We start from the raw sequence: 16,237 nt of genomic DNA on the forward strand, positions 1-16,237 counted from the left end.
AAAATTCATAACTTCATCAGAGGATAAAAATTGTCATTGTGGACTCCAGGTGGATAATTATATTTCTTGTGAAGGCACATTTCCTTCTCAACTTCATCCATATTTTATGCATTTGAAAGACATTCAAGTGACCCTCTATCAATTTAACAATAGCAAATTTTCTCCTTGAATGCTATATAAGGCGTGAAAACCGGTATGTTAGAGACGAAGTTCCACTTTTTCTTTTATGTGCTTTGTAATAGAGGTAGACGTGATATAACTTTCGATGTAAACCGGTTTTTCCCAATTCGCTCATGTACCCGACAACAAGACCACCTCTCTAAAAGTTTTCAAAATATTAATGAGAAATAACAGAAGATTCATACATTGAAAGTAATTTAAACAAGTTAATTTATAAAACTTTACGACATTAGTTTCTTTAAAACTAGTTTTTAACTTGTATATAAATTAACTTTAGTTTATAAAAAAAATTGCAAGTATTTCTGAAAAGAAAATTTATCCAAACACTATGTAACTTCTCTTTGGTGCGGATAGAAGTTGTCACGATGTGCGAAAATCATGAATAATGGAAATAAAATGAGAAAAGAGGGAGAGGAATAAAATGTGATTCTAGCAACTAATCTTTGGGGCATCTCGTGAAATTTCAAGCATTGGAGAATCCACAAAAGAGACTCTTGCAAATAGTAGATACCCCAAAATAGGACTATCATACACGAACAATGATATTTTAATTACAAAATTTTAATATGAGATGTCATCTTTTAAGTAATTTTGAAATATTGAGAATAAAAAAATGGAAAACTAGTAAACCACCTAAAAAATGACACCTAAAATTATAAGAAAAAATTTCAAAATTCAGTATTAAAGAATCATTTTCCATCATACATATTATAGCAACCTGTTCATACAGCCTGAACTAAATCCTGAACTGAAAACATGTTAAATACTGATAAAAACTTTGCAGCTAATATAAATTTTGAATTATTGCGCATGACATATCAGAATCAATTTTCCTGTGAGTGAATACCAGGAAAGAGATAACAAGGGCATGGGAATTAAACTGAATATGGAAAAAAATAATGTGAACAAGAATAAGGAAGAGGATGAAACGTTAAGACTAAACTTATTTTCAGAAGCATAGATTTAGCTTCATGATGTCATCGATAAGTAGCGTTGCCAATGATATTCCTCCCAAAGCAGCCAAAACAAGCAATCCCACAGCTCTGTTTTCAGCACCTGAGTAGTAATATACCCAAGTATATGGTTTTGGAACACCTGGCACAGGCACGTATACGAATCTTGGCGGTGGTGGTGGCAAGGGGTTGCAGTTCTGAGGACACGTGGGATACTTAGGAGGAGGCGGTGGCGACGGTGGTGGTGGAGGTGGTGGTGACGGTAGCGGTGGCGGCGGAGATAGACAAGGAGGTGGAGTTGATGGTGGGGGTGGTGGAGGTTGGTCACCACAGGTGTCTCCACAAGGACATGATCCACACTTGATTTCAGTCTCTGCTGGTAGTTGGTCTAACTTCTTAGAAGATATTATGACTTCTTCAACTGAATATGAAAATGAAATGCATATAAGAAAGAGCACTATTGCAGACTTTTGAGGCCTCAAACTCAGTGTTAGAGAAGCCATTCTCTTGAGTCAAGGTACAAAAACGAATGAGAAAGAGAGAGAGAATATGTAAAGAGGGGTGAAGTGGTTGCTGATGCTGTCTCCTCACGTAGAGTGCACGAGTTTTGTGATAAGCAAAGATCATTCATTAGCATTAGGTAAGTTAGGTCATTTCTGAAACTGAGGTAAGGCAAACTTTGTTTGTTCAGTTATATGTGTTCTATTACATGTGGTTGTTGTAAGTGTAGAATGGTGAATCTAGTATGAACTTTCTGGACAGTTTAGTGAGAAAAACTTCACTTTCTTAGAATGTTAATTTCTTTGTACAATTATATGTTCCAAATACCTTCTGGGTGGGTTCTTTATTCTCTGCACTTTTGACGCTGCATAAGAATATTTGCCTTTTGCATAGTTATCTCTAACTCTATTCTTTCTGCTCTCTTACTTTCACCAAACCAGATTCTGTAGTGGACAATCTTACGGAAACGAAAATTAAAATATATAATGAATTTCTACCTTATAATTTCCCTTACAACATAAAACCATTATTTTTTTAATCATATGCTCAAATCAAATCATATCATATCATAATATATTACAAATGAAAAGAGAAACAAATGAACTGAGACTTCATCTCTCAAATCTTCGTTATTCTTTTGGCAGGAAAGCAAATGAAACCTTTAAATCCATTTAATTTTAGTTTTATTTCAAATGACATCTTAACATGAAGTTCAAATCATTTTTTTTTCTGGGTTGACGTGTGCAAATCATACACTATTATATCTTAAAATGAAAAGTATAAAGGGAAAATTAAGGTCTCTTGACAAAGGAATAGAATGCCTCCTTCACTTTGCATAAAGTGGGAAGCCAGCACCATTCTTCTCCTTACGTGACCAATTATTGGAATCTTATTGATAATGTAGCTTGCACTTGCATCTTAAAATTATGTCTTTTTGCATAAATTTCCTGCGACAGATTAGCTTTTTAGCAAAGTTCAGCTTTTCATTTGAACACTTTCTTCTTCTTGCTCATTATTTACCATGTATATGGTTTTTATGTAAAAAATATAGAAAACATTTTATGTAAAACCCACTATTTGATACATTGAAAACTTTTACTTTTCATTTACCGCTATATCTTTTTGAATAATACCAGTGTGCTTAATGGCTTTAGTTACATTTTCCATTTACTATTTTGAAGCGCAGATCAACAGGGAGCACGATAAAATAGTTTATTTCGTTCCTTTGATATGTTATATACAACTTTCACGGTTATCGTTGTCCCTTTCATTTTATGTATGATCATAAACATTTTGATTTATGCACATTATCTAAAAACAAAATGAGGTTGCATATGTAATGAGAAAAATAAATGGTTTGGGGTAGAACATTAAGAAAGGAATCACATGCCCGGAATTTAGAATTAAAAAAGTGCACTCATACACTTTTTCTTGATTATTCTTGGCCACTTCTAATTGATGTACGAGTTGTAGGGTTTCATTACATCAGATTTATCACATACAAATATAAAATAGAATATAGAAGAACACCGATACTATGCCATGGATTGAGAAGGTGTGTCAATGAAATTATAAAGAGGTCACAAGTAATAAATTGAAAGTGCAATAAGTTTGACATTTTTTATGTACTCAAAGAATTTATAATTCTTTTATTCCAGTACAAATTTATGGTAAATATATACCATATAACTCTCCAGAATGCATATATGTGCATTGCTTTTTCACTTACATTGCTGCTTTAAAAACACACCTTGGCACCCAGAATTTATTCTGGTTTTACAGATCATAAAGATGATGGTACCAGATGCTCAGTTTCATGTTCCTGGCATTGATTATTTTGCATATATTTTGTTCTTTTGAAGCCATTCAACAAAGGACTATAAGTTTATTTGTGAATATAGATATATATATATATATCTTTGTGTGTACAGAACATTGAAGCGGTTGAAGAAGAAGACAAAAATCAGAGAATATAGAGTCCATTATGAGTGATGAGTGATTGAGAATCATCAGCTCCAACTCCATCTTTGTCTTAAATTTTGGCCCAACTCAAACTCTTCTTCTTTTTTCTTACAACTTTCCGAGGTAATATATAAATTTTGAATCTTAGTATATTACTAGTTTTTGTTAATGATATGAACCAATCTTCCAGGCACATATATATTAACCTTATCTTACTCATCCTTCAATATTAAATGGACATGCTCTTTTTTGATGAAAACAGACCTAAGTTTATTAGTTAAGAAGTCATATATTGTTAAATTTGGCCAATGTGTTATGTTACTTAGTTAGTAATCACAGAATGAAATTGTTGAATGATCTTTTATTTTGAATGCTGTAAGTAACTCAGAAAAAATGGTTAGAGTTACACTATAAATAACCTCAGATGATATATAATAAAATATATTATTTTCTGTTATAATGACAATATTGATAGTCACATGGTTTCTTGAAAAGCATCAACCTTGTTTTCTTCGATTAGCAACAACGAAGAAAATACAAAATTGAATATAATATTATATTGGGTTAAATATGTTTTTTCCCTTAATTTTCGGTAAAAATTGGAATTAGTTCATCTTTGAAATTTTGGTTCAATTTAGTTCTTCAACTTTAAAATTGTGTGGATTTAGTCCTTTTAACCAAATTTCATATGCGTTTCATGATAGTTTATTTGTTTATATTGAAACAAAAATGTGTCAAATAGTGTAAACATTTTAAATATTATCATGAAATGCGTTTAAAATATTAGATAAACTTAACAAAACTTGTTTAAAAGAACTAAATTCACGTAATTTTAAAATTAGAATATTATTAAACCATTGTTTTAAGTAAGAATTAATTTTAATTTTCATTGAAAATTAAAAAAAAAAAAAACATATTTAATCCTATTATATTTACCGTAAGAGTTGCTCCATTAAGTAAGTGTGAAGTACACTTAATTCCACTACACACATATATTGTCGGAACAGTGTTGCCATAACAATGTGTAACAATTGTTTTAATAAACTCGCTATTGATTAAAATTCATTAAAAAAATAAACTATAAAATCCATTTAGGTAGAAAATAAAGCCCATGAAATGTTATGATTTATAATAGCAAATATCAGTAAATAAATAGAAAATGCTAAACATTATTTATTTTGGAATTGATCATCAGCCCAAAGGAATGGAGCAACATTAGCCCCTGAAGTGAATCTAATTCAAAACTATATACAGGAATACAAGTTTTTCTTCTTTAAATGTAAAGTAAAAAGGCTAAAAACTAAAGAAAACTAAAACTTCAAACATAGGTTTTTAATTTGAGAATTAAATATTTTCAATTTATGTATAAATGCAATTTAAAAGATTTATTAGTTGGGAATGATGATTAACCGCCTTTCGTAAGGACGCAAACACGTGTCCAGCAGGTCAAGCAGAAAAGTAACACGTGTAAAACACGTGGCTCATAAATCTGCACGATGTTCACCAATCACAAAACCCACACTTATCTCATTTCTACAAACACTACACTATAAAAGAAGACCAAGCTCTCCAACATCAACACGAGCAAATATCCAAAAACTTGTACAACAAAACATCATCATCATCATCAACAAAATTCGAGATAAAATCCCAAAACATTGAAGATGGTTGGAATTGGAGTTCCAATTTGCGTGGAATGTGGAACGAGGAGCAACCCTTGCCGGTGCAAGGTGGTGGGGCCGACACTGGGGTTCGTGGCGTTTGCGGCGGCGGCGGTGGTTGAGTGGCCGGTGGGAGCTCTTGTCTATTGCTTTCGCCATTCAAAGGGTCGTAAAATTATGGGTCATCCCGCTTCCGTCATATACCCTTCAGTCACCAATGCCATTCCCATCTAATCAATTATGTATTATTATAAATACATATAATCTTTATTCTATGATTTTCGGTATGTTATTTGTGACTCTATGATTAATATCTGTTAATCATATATTTAATTTTGTATCAATACATTATAGATGTATATTTATTATATTTATTAACGTTTTAGAGTTGGATTGTCTGATGTACGGTACGTATGAACTAAATTTTAAAGGTGTTGCTTATTTAAATTAATAACTTGCTATACTATTTAAATGTTAGTATAATGTATTATTGGTGTAAAATTAAACTATCTATATTTTAAAAAAAAATATTAGGTAGAAACTGTACTTCTAAAGGTAACTTACTTTGATCAAAGTAAATAAATGAGTGACATATATAATTTTTATGAAATATATCACAAAAAAAAGGCTCAATTTTTGAAATGACACTGCTACGCTCAACCGTTTTATTGAAAGTTTAATAATCATGTGCTAACATAAACAATTTTGCATAGGCAATTAATAAATGATAAATTATTTATATAATCCCTAATCTATTTTAAAGTTCAACAAATTTACCATTAATTTATGATTAAATATCTGTATAAAATTGTTTTAACAACATATTGATACTCAGGTTGGAAACTTCAGAGTACCGTCCAACGAATTTTGATTTTGATACTTAAACATTAACAAAATTTACTTAATTTTTAAGGTCTTCAACCTAATAAAAATCAAGACTTTAAAAGAAGGAAACAAATTAATCGTGAACAGGATTAAAAATTCACATCGTATCGAATAGAGAATGGATATTAAAATAGACAAATGAATATCGAAAATAGATCCGATATCGACGTGAATAAAAAAATTTCTATTTATAAAATAAAATGAAAGATAATAAAAAATAACATCAAATCATTTAAAAAAATTAAGTTTCAAAATATTTATCCTAACATATATGTAATCATAATTGGACTAATATGGATAAACTTAAAACCATAATTTTTTTTTTCGAAATTAATTTATTATTATTATTTAAAAATTAGAAAGAATTGTCATTTACATGTTTCCACAAACTTTTAATATAAATAAAATTCTAATTTGTATGTCAATTTTAATTCATAAATAAATTTAGCTTTTTAAGTATTTTTATAAAAAGTTATCAAAATACATTTTAAATAACAATATTATTAGTTACATTTCCAAAAAAAAAATCTAACACAAAACTAGGGATGTCAACGGGACGGGTAGGGTACGGGTAGTAGTTCCCCATACTACCCGCTGAATAAATATTCGTCCCGTACCCATATTCGTCGGGTATCCGTTATGCGGGTACCCGTCTATTTTTTCATATCCGCGGATATTCACGGGTACCCGCAGGTATTTACAAAAATATTTAAAAAAATAATTATTTAACCATAATTATTGTTTGGATCAACAAGTTCCCTTTCTCCGATTGATTTTTAAAAAACAAACAAATAAAAAATCACTACCAATTTATATTGTAGTTTATTTTTGAATAAAATATTAAAGAAATTACTAACTTCATCAATATCCACCTCTTGCAACATTGTATAAAGTTTCATGTTGTCCAATTTTAATCTAGAAAAGTCTTAAAACATAAGTAGTTCAGTAAAATTTCTAACAATCACTTAATTAAAATATATAAGTAAAAATGTTAATTTCATTACCTTCCATATTGGACCATAACCGGTCTTAGAGACACATCAATGCCTCCACAGTATATGGAAGTAATTTACTCATTTGTGGAATAAGAATCTGACCACCATTATTGAATGAAGACTCGTAATGTTTTTACTAATATTAATATATATATATATATATATATATATATATATAAATTTTCTGAATTAAAGTTTTTACTAATATAATGAAGACTCATAATGTTTTGACTCATTTGTGGGGTAATAATTTTTCTGAATTAAAGTTTAGCGGGTACAGGTATTTACGGGTACGAATACTATGATATCCGTACCCGCCCCGCTAACATGCAGGTATTAAAAATACCCATACCTACGGATAGCGGGTATCATTTTTAATATCCATTCTCTATCCGTTGCGGTTTTTATTCGCAGATATCCGTTATATGATTATAATAATAGCTATTTTTATAGTTGAAAAATAATATAGGAAAATTTCTGAAGACTTTATGATTGTTGTTTTAAAACCAGGTACGTCTGATGAAGTCGCTTTCCTTTTTGCTTTGAAGAGTTCAGTGTTGTTTGGTTTTCCTTGCTTCTTCTGTCTTCTGCAAACACGTTCACATATTAAAGTTTGAAACTTCTGATCTGAGAATGCATCCATTTTCGTCTACCTTCAATTAAGCTTCCAATTAGGAATTGGGGAACCAATTCTCTCAAATCAGAGGGAGGGAGAACATCTTTGTACCAGGTGCGTGGTTCTTCTTTTCCTCATTTTTCCAATTTTGCCTGCATGTTTGGATTTTCTAATTTTACATTGCGTTTGCTTCATCTGTTCTTGCTCAGTTCCAAACTTTGTTTTGCTTTTATTTTTCAAATGTTCGTTTTGGTCGATTTCACGCACCCAGTTTCACAGTGTACAGAAAATCTGTGAGAATTTTTGCTAGAAGTTGCATCAATCGTCAAAAATTGAAACTTGGTATTTACCAATTTGAGGAAACGGTATTATTTTTTAGAACGGTTTGGACATTAAATTGAAATGAAGAGTAAGTAATGAAACATATTGTGGAATTACTCATGTCGTGGTGAAAATGAATAGGTTTTGTGAAGCTTGGAATCTGGAAAATAGGATTTTTCTACTATTTATTTGGATGAATTATAACTTCTGGCTATGTTGGTCTTGGGTTGAGAATCTCATAGAAGATATGTTATTGCATTTAATGGTCCACACTCTACACCAAGCCATTTTATGTCCTGTTATAGTGCATCATGACATGGGATTTATAAAGTTATGTATGAAAGGTTGAGTTAACTAAGATTGGAGGGCGAGCTCTGCATGGTGTAAAAGTACAAGTGCTATTGGTGTTCAGAAGTCAGTTGGAACCACTTCTCTAGGACAGACATTTGACATTGATCATCATTTGTACTACTTTGCTTGCATTGTTTCTTGAGAACCATAGATAAAGATTAGACATATTTGAAAAAGGGAAACAGAAATTGTCCTTTCCGATGAAGGATTAATACAGGAGCAGTTGATTTTTTGTTTTGGAAGAATTCTTTGTTATAGTAATCTATCAGTAAGCAGGATGTTTCCTCATTTTCTGATGAAAAGGAAACTGAGTGAGATGTGGCTGTACTTGACATTTAACTTTGCATTTATAGGAAATTGGTTATATTAAACATGGAAGTTAGGGTGGTTTGATGGTGTTCGTCTTTGTGAAGCTAATTCAATAGATTGATTCTAAAATTTACATATATTTGTACATTGCTTATTTGGTGAAATAACTACGTCACACTTTTCCACTTTCTATGTTTTTAACCTTGTAATAACTATAGTTTGTTTTTTTGTTTTGGTAGTTCTGCAACCACTTTCAGATGGGTGTTGTGAGGGGGGTGATATTGGATGAATCAGTACTCTTGGCTGAAAGTGGTGATGATCAAACTGCATCCACTCTACGACCAGGAGCTGAGTCTCTCACCCGCATACTCTTCCTGTCCAAAATCCATTGCGGAATTGCTTATGACTCGGGTCTTCTGGACGACAAGGTGAGTATTCTTAAAAGAACTGCTGATCTGTACTCACTTGATTGCTTTGCCTTAAATGACTCTGCAAGTGAGGCTAAGCCTGGATGGAGTAACACCGATGAAGGCAGTGTTATTTATCTGATTTCTAATAAGGAGTTCTCACCTAAGTTAAACCGCTATAATTGGCTTATTGTTGTTCTGAATGTTGGAGGCGAAAGTTCATGTCACGATCCTAATATACATCAGATTGAGAGCTTAGAAGAGTTGCCATTGACCATATGCCGCATAAATAAGAAATTAATCGGAACCAATGCTGTGACTGTGGGTTACACAATGAAGCCTTCGCGTGTGGAAGACTTTGCAAAGAGGGGTGCATTTCCTTTGTGTCCTACTCAACAGGGGTTGATGTTCGTGCCTCTCACATCCAATTTGTCTCTATCATCTCAGCTGAAGGATGTTGACATAGTTCTCCACAAAGCTACTGATGAAATATTATCTATTGAAGACGATAAACCTACTTTTACACAGAACATGCGAGCATTGCAGAAATATTTGGATCAGCACCAGGATATCTGTGTGATTGATCCACTGAGTTACGTCTATCCATTGTTGGATAGGCTAGAAATTCAACAAGTTCTACTTGGCTTGGTAGAACTGAACACTGAAGGCAAATGTCTCATCAGAGGGGCTCATTTTAGTAAGGTTGATAACTTTGATGAATTTGATTTTGCAACTGGACTATCTGAAGCTAGATTGTCTCTTCCATGCATAGTGAAACCTAAAGTTGCTTGTGGTGTCAGTGATGCACATAAGATGGCAATTGTTTTCAGGGTTGATGATTTTAAGAATTTAAGTGTTCCTCTTCCGGCTATTATTCAGGAATATGTGGATCATTCATCCACTTTGTACAAATTTTATGTCTTGGTGAAAAGATTTTCTATGCTGTCAAGAAGTCAATACCAAATTCCGATATTTTGATGAAATCATCTAATGGTGATGAGCACAAACCTCTTCTGTTTGATAGCTTAAAATCTATGCCCACTGCTGACAGTATCACAAGTAATGAGTCTATTGACCTTAAGTTGGTTACAGATGCTGCAAATTGGCTTAGGAGAAGGCTTCATCTTACCATCTTTGGTTTTGATGTTGTGATTCAGGAAGGTACTCATGACCATGTAATTGTGGATGTAAACTATCTCCCATCATTTAAGGAAGTTCCTGATGACATCGCTATTCCTGCTTTCTGGGAGGCCATTAGAAATAAGTTTGACTGTAGGATGTCTAAATAACTATCTGTTTGAACTTTGTGACTATTTGACACGGAATAATGTCAATGATTGCATCAGACCAATCGATCATATCAAGCTGAAATGAGATTGAATAACTCGTTATTTCTTGTTTGAAGTTTGGAATACTTACACTTGTTACGAATGATGCAGTCTAATGTTTCTTCTGCTGTTTGATGTTATATAACTTTGCAAGAAAGCTTTGGGTATGATTATTGGCACTTTAACTTTTGATTCTGTGGGTTAAGAAATACTTAATTTCACTTTTGATTTCTTAGTTTCTCGATTTTACAAATTTTCTTCTCCATATTTTTTCGAATTTGATCTCCTATTATTTTAATTGTGAAACTTTAGTTCATCTGTTAAAATAAATTTTAATATTTTAAATGAAACATTATTAATAAATGGTCTAACATTACATAATCAACATAGTGGAGGGATCAAATTCGTAAATTTAAGAAGGTAGAGACCAAAATTTCAAGGAAAACATTTAAAGAAGCACATGTCTCTAGAAAATACATTTCCAGATTTGACTACAGTGGGGGGAAAATTACATCTGATATTAGCACTGTTAATCTATAAATGTATAGACATGTCTATGTATATAGGCTACAGATTTTAGAACAAAACTAAATTGTTACAGAAGCAGAAGCATTTAACATACAAATAATGGCTTGCTTCTGCATAAATGACTATCTGGAAGGGCTAGTATAGACAAGTGACTTTTGAGGTGCTGCTGATTCCTCGTGAATTTCCTCATGTTCTACTGGACTGAAACTCACCTTCTTCTGAAGAACAAAAGAAATCAAATAAAGAACATTAACTCTATTCCCTGAAGAGTTACAATTAACTAATTAATATGTGTGAACAAAGATACAAATATCCTAGGCGAATTTAAGACCATGAAACTTTCTACACTTTTTTCTTGCCAACTTGGGTTTCAACTTCCAAAGACATTCAAGCAACACATTTCATCGAGTTGCTACAGACAACTAGTAAACTAGGATACTTATAATGATTCCTAGTGCTACATTTCTGGTCATAGTTGCTGACAAACCGACAATGTTGACATTTTGGCATGCTAACTATTACCCTCATGAATTATGGGAGACAATGATGCAGAAAGTGCTGCCAAGTGTAAAAATCCAAAACCACAGTAGACTTTATATCACATATATATATATATATATATATATATATATATATATATATATATATATATATATATATATATATATATAAAGTTGCTTCTAAATGTAATGGATGAAGTGCCATTTTAGTTTAGCGCGTATATACCCTTTACTTTCAAAACTCTTATCTGCATAATCATTACTATGAATACAATTGTTGAAAGGTGCTTTGTATTAAAAGTAATATTCAAAAGTTAGAAAATACCAAGATAATTATCATTAACAAATTGCATTTCTTTTAAATGTTATAAGTGAGAAATATGATTGCTGACTAATTTTTACTGAAAAAAAAGTCTGACAAATTTGAGTGAAATTTTTTTAATCGTTTTTTGGTATGAAAACGTAAACATGCGACTTTTAATGGTTTCACTCTTACCAAGCTGGAATGAGTTTTAGTTTTCATTGCATCATTCTGTGGTAAAACCATTATTTGAAGAATAATTTATGTAACATGTTTTAGTTTAATGCACAAGTGTGATTTAACTTTTGAAAAAAAAAAAGTCATTAAAACAAACACCGACTGCTGATGCTATCACACGTTTGACTTGTAAATATTTGCATCTTTGGATTGGATGGTCAAAAATGAATGAGAACTTAGAATAATAGGGCGAGGGCATGTTACTCACCATGTAAGATAACTTGAGAAGAAACCACAGAACAACCAAAAGAGAAAAAACAAAAATAAGAAGAAAAGAAAATCTCGTAAACAACGTGAAACACCCAAGTCATGACTGAATGCATCATCCTCAGAAGTTAAAACTTGCAATATAATTTTATTTTCCCAAACACTATCATTAGCATCAGCAAGCTAAAGTTGATTGCTACTCTATCATTAACTATAATTTGTACTCATAAAAATTAAAGTCTAATTTATCTCAACTGTGTTTTCGTTCACAAGATATCTCTGTCTACATTTTTGGTTTGCCGCTATTTTTATTCTTGAGTTAGAAAATGTCAAAACTTAACATTAAAATTTCATTTTTATCCATATATATCATCTTTCAGGTGGTCAACTAGAAAAACGGCAATTTGGAATGATGAATCACAAAATTTGTGATTATTAAGATAAAACAGAACAACTCAATCTAAGATATCACATCAGTTAATAAAAAATTAAAAGTCAGTTGGAATATACTGCCAATATAACTACAAGTTATTTATCATGCATAATAATTTATTAACAATTTATTAACTTTTATTGCCACTTCTTTAAAATATTTTGAATGATTTATGATTATTAAAAACATCAACAAGTTATGTGTGGTTTTTAAGGGTCTCTCAAGTTTACTAAAATGAGCATTAAAATTGTACTTTTTTTGGGTAATATTTAATCCAATTCATTGTAATATTTTCTTTCTTCAAAAGGGAAAAAAACTATGAAAAACTCAATGATACAAAAACTAAATAATAGTAAGATCTGTACAGTAAAAAAAAACATATAACAAACAGACTTTACATGTTCGGAATTATTCCACCCCTTCTATTTCTTTCTTCTAATTCTTGTATTTACGATATTCTTAGTCCAATTCTTAGAATTGGTTGGGAATGTATTCATGAACTTTCCATTTAAATATAAGTTTTAAATATAAAATAAAACTATTACATAATTAAAAGTAGGTCGAATCAAACACAACCTTGATCCTATTCTGATCAAATATACGATATGAATCTTCATGTAATAAAAAACCATTATTATGTTAAATGAATGTTGAGATAAATTATTTTGCGAAATTCACTCAAGATAGGATCATGTGTGTGTATGTACGCAACAAAATTTTAGTGCACGTCTATACCAAGCAAAACATTCAAACAAAATGTCAAAGATTGGAGAACACAATTGACAACATTAAAATAATCGAACAAAATTAAACAAACACAACATACCCTTTGTGCTTTCCGATTGCGAAGCTCCTTTTGGGCCTCCACCACCGATGCGCCACCGTCCACGGCGGCGGCATTGTTCCCCATGTACAAACTTAAGATCTTCTCCGCCACCTCACCCCCGTCGTGGCTCTCCTCCATGAGCCTCTCCAACTGGGCCTTGGGCACCCTCATTCTCACCCTCGTGGGCCCACTACTAGTGTCTGGGCCCGGCCCATGCTTCACCACGGCGAGGTCCGAAACGGAGCGTTTCGACAGCATCAAGAAATCAAGCCTATCCTTGGCGTTCATGCCACGGATCCCACTTGATCGCACCCTCCTCGTCAGTGGCTCGGGCCGAACCTTGGGTAACTCCACCAAGAAATAAAGCTTCTTGGGCTTGAGCTCGTGGTCGGGCTCCAAGGGCTTGGCCCGAGGCCCGAAGTTTTTTACCGCTTGAGAGTCCAGCAGAACGTGACCGGGGTAGTCTTTAACGACGTCGTTTGCTCTGGCCGGAGTCTTCAGCTTGAACGTTTCACCATCTATTTTCATCACCTTTGCTCTTTTACTCCCCATAGCGTTCCCCATCGATTTTCCTTCACTTTTCTTTGATTGGAATTTGTTTGTGATTAATTTCCACAAAGGGTGGTGGCGGTGCTGCTTCTTTTGCTCTTTATATTGGTATCATAAATAGGTTGTGTTGCTCCAATTAATATAAGAAGTTGACAAATTACGAGGTTTGTGTTTGTGTGTGTGAATTAGTGGAATTTTGGTAGAGATTCCATACAAATAAGGGAAGAGAGGGTTCATCTATAATAGTGGTGTGAAACCATTGATACAATTAACGGGGAACAAAGTTAAGTTTGGTGGGGTTTAATTTCACTTCCATGGTTATACATGGGACCACATTTTTAATTCACCTCATTCATCACCAACGACTTCACTTTTTTAAACTATGATTCACAGTTTTTCTTATTAGTGAGAATGAAAAAAATAGTTAAATAGTTTTGTTTCGTTCCTGAATTTATCTGACTCGCTCAAATTCAGCAAAACTCTAGTTTCTAAATCTTAAAAGTCTTTTTGAAAACGTATTAATTGTATGAGAATTAAGTAGTTGATCATTTATTTATAATCAACCTGCTTCCGTAAACTAATTCGTTAAAGATTTTTTCCTTGAAGATGTGGAGCTTAGCCAAACTTCAAATCTTAAACTCTTGTCTTTCCATTAAAAAAAGTGACCTATGTTGCATATATGATTTTGTCTAGATCACTTCGAAGAAAACAACTTCAGTATATAGTTTTTTAACTACCATTAATGCTGTATAACTAATATTTCTTCTTATACCCATTCTAGCGTACATTAAATTGTTGAAACCTTTGATCTTCATCGGCCTTACATCTTTTGTTGTTTTAATATTATTTAATAATGAAATCTACGATGATGATGCACTCAAGCAATCATTAATTTTCAGAATATATTATTTCAAGAAATTTTTTTCTCAATAAACTTACTTAATTTTGACATATATAGAGTAATTCTTCGATCACAGAACTACGTATATATGTTGCATGACCAGTGGCATGCTAGGCAACTTTTGAAAGGGATAAGGCGCTATAGAGGCCTTTTTACATTTTCAACTTTTCTTTCAACTTTTATTAAGAAATATACGTCTGTTTCATAAATAAAGGTGCTCACACAGTCACACTTACATTAAATGGTTCTGTCCAATTTAGACTTTCAAATTAAAAACAGTTTTTCTCTCTTTAACTTTCATCAGTTTCTGTATACTTTCTGTCAGCAAAGTTCACACCGCAGCCTTCATTTTTGTGGTGTAATTTAAGGTATCAACTCACTTGTATTGATTAATAATGAGCAAATATAATATGGTAACATTAAGAGTAGGTGCTTTATATTTAACATTGACGTGATACCAGCAAAATCGTTTTTTCTTTGTAAAACTTCATTGGTTTAACCATATTAACTAAATGTTTCGAAACCAATGATGAACAAGAAATTATGCTTATTAAAAATGTAGCTGCTATGATGCTGGAAGTTCTCGAACTATAGTGAAAACCGAACCTTTGACCAAATTGGTAACCAGACATCCAAGTCTAGAGACAAATCTGAAGTAATCTCACCAAACAACTACTCTTATGTCTGTAGTTACAACTAGTCTTCTACTAAGCAACTAGGTCGAATGAATAAGACACACATGAAACAATATTAAAGTAACTCAGATGTTTAAATACTAATTGTTGTCCGAAATCACGGTAAGTTCCTATGCATTAATGGACTAAAAGCTTTTCAAAACAAGCTTTTCAAAAATACCCAAAGCTTTCTGCAGATTTACCCGTCTTTAGCTGAAATAGTTTTCAGTTAGAAGAAACATGAACTTGTTTAGGTTTTAATATTGGAACATCCCTATTTCAACAAACTAAAACCTACCAGCTACGTTCATTTCAACAAGACTGAAAAATATGTACCAAAGAAACCTGAGTAGGGACATGGAGGCTTATAGCTTGGACCAAACCTCAACCTAACCTCAATGCTATACCTTTTAACGTTCATTTTATAGTGTGTAGTCATTGATAAAGGTGAGAAAAATATATGTGGAAAGCTATAAAAGTTGAAGTCTAAGACAAAAATTCAGAGGAGCACATGAAATTGTGAAATTTGTGAAAGGGAGAAGGGATAGGTAGGAACATGACCCACTTCACATCTTCTCCATAAAATGCTTTTTATGAATACAAATTAACAAA

The 16,237-nt window shown here is 32.3% G+C and overlaps 3 protein-coding genes and 1 pseudogene across 3 annotated transcripts; 2 read left to right on the plus strand and 2 right to left on the minus strand.

The window, feature by feature from the left end:
• Positions 1 to 1,129: 1,129 nt before the first annotated feature.
• Positions 1,130 to 1,636, minus strand: LOC114191154 (leucine-rich repeat extensin-like protein 3). The gene has a single exon (XM_028080338.1). The coding sequence runs from the start codon at positions 1,634 to 1,636 to the stop codon at positions 1,130 to 1,132; it is 507 nt and encodes a 168-aa protein (XP_027936139.1).
• Positions 1,637 to 3,583: 1,947 nt separating this feature from the next.
• On the plus strand, positions 3,584 to 5,642 carry LOC114180374. Its single transcript, XM_028066684.1, has 2 exons — positions 3,584 to 3,719; positions 5,020 to 5,642. The coding sequence occupies exon 2, from the start codon at positions 5,261 to 5,263 to the stop codon at positions 5,489 to 5,491; it is 231 nt and encodes a 76-aa protein (XP_027922485.1). The 5' UTR covers positions 3,584 to 3,719; positions 5,020 to 5,260; the 3' UTR covers positions 5,492 to 5,642.
• A 3,307-nt stretch (positions 5,643 to 8,949) lies between these two features.
• Positions 8,950 to 10,639, plus strand: LOC114176415 (annotated as a pseudogene).
• Positions 10,640 to 10,902: 263 nt separating this feature from the next.
• LOC114177761 (uncharacterized protein At1g66480-like) lies at positions 10,903 to 14,324 on the minus strand. The gene is made up of 2 exons (XM_028063274.1): positions 13,502 to 14,324; positions 10,903 to 11,215 (listed from the first exon to the last, which is right to left on the minus strand). Exons 1-2 carry the CDS (start codon positions 14,063 to 14,065, stop codon positions 11,120 to 11,122), a joined length of 660 nt encoding a protein of 219 aa, XP_027919075.1. The 5' UTR covers positions 14,066 to 14,324; the 3' UTR covers positions 10,903 to 11,119.
• Between the last annotated feature and the right edge of the window lie 1,913 nt (positions 14,325 to 16,237).

This window comes from Vigna unguiculata, chromosome 1 (assembly GCF_004118075.2).
Source record: "Vigna unguiculata cultivar IT97K-499-35 chromosome 1, ASM411807v1, whole genome shotgun sequence".
NCBI classification, from domain to species: Eukaryota; Viridiplantae; Streptophyta; class Magnoliopsida; order Fabales; family Fabaceae; genus Vigna; species Vigna unguiculata.

Bases quoted from the DNA above. Each gene is read 5' to 3' on its own strand.
- LOC114180374 (XM_028066684.1), top strand. From the start codon at position 5,261: ATGGTTGGAATTGGAGTTCCAATTTGCGTGGAATGTGGAACGAGGAGC.
- LOC114191154 (XM_028080338.1), bottom strand. From the start codon at position 1,636: ATGGCTTCTCTAACACTGAGTTTGAGGCCTCAAAAGTCTGCAATAGTG.
- LOC114177761 (XM_028063274.1), bottom strand. From the start codon at position 14,065: ATGGGGAACGCTATGGGGAGTAAAAGAGCAAAGGTGATGAAAATAGAT. The intron at 11,216-13,501 runs GTATGTTGTGTT...TTTGTTCTTCAG, and splicing joins GCAATCGGAAAGCACAAAGG to AAGAAGGTGAGTTTCAGTCC.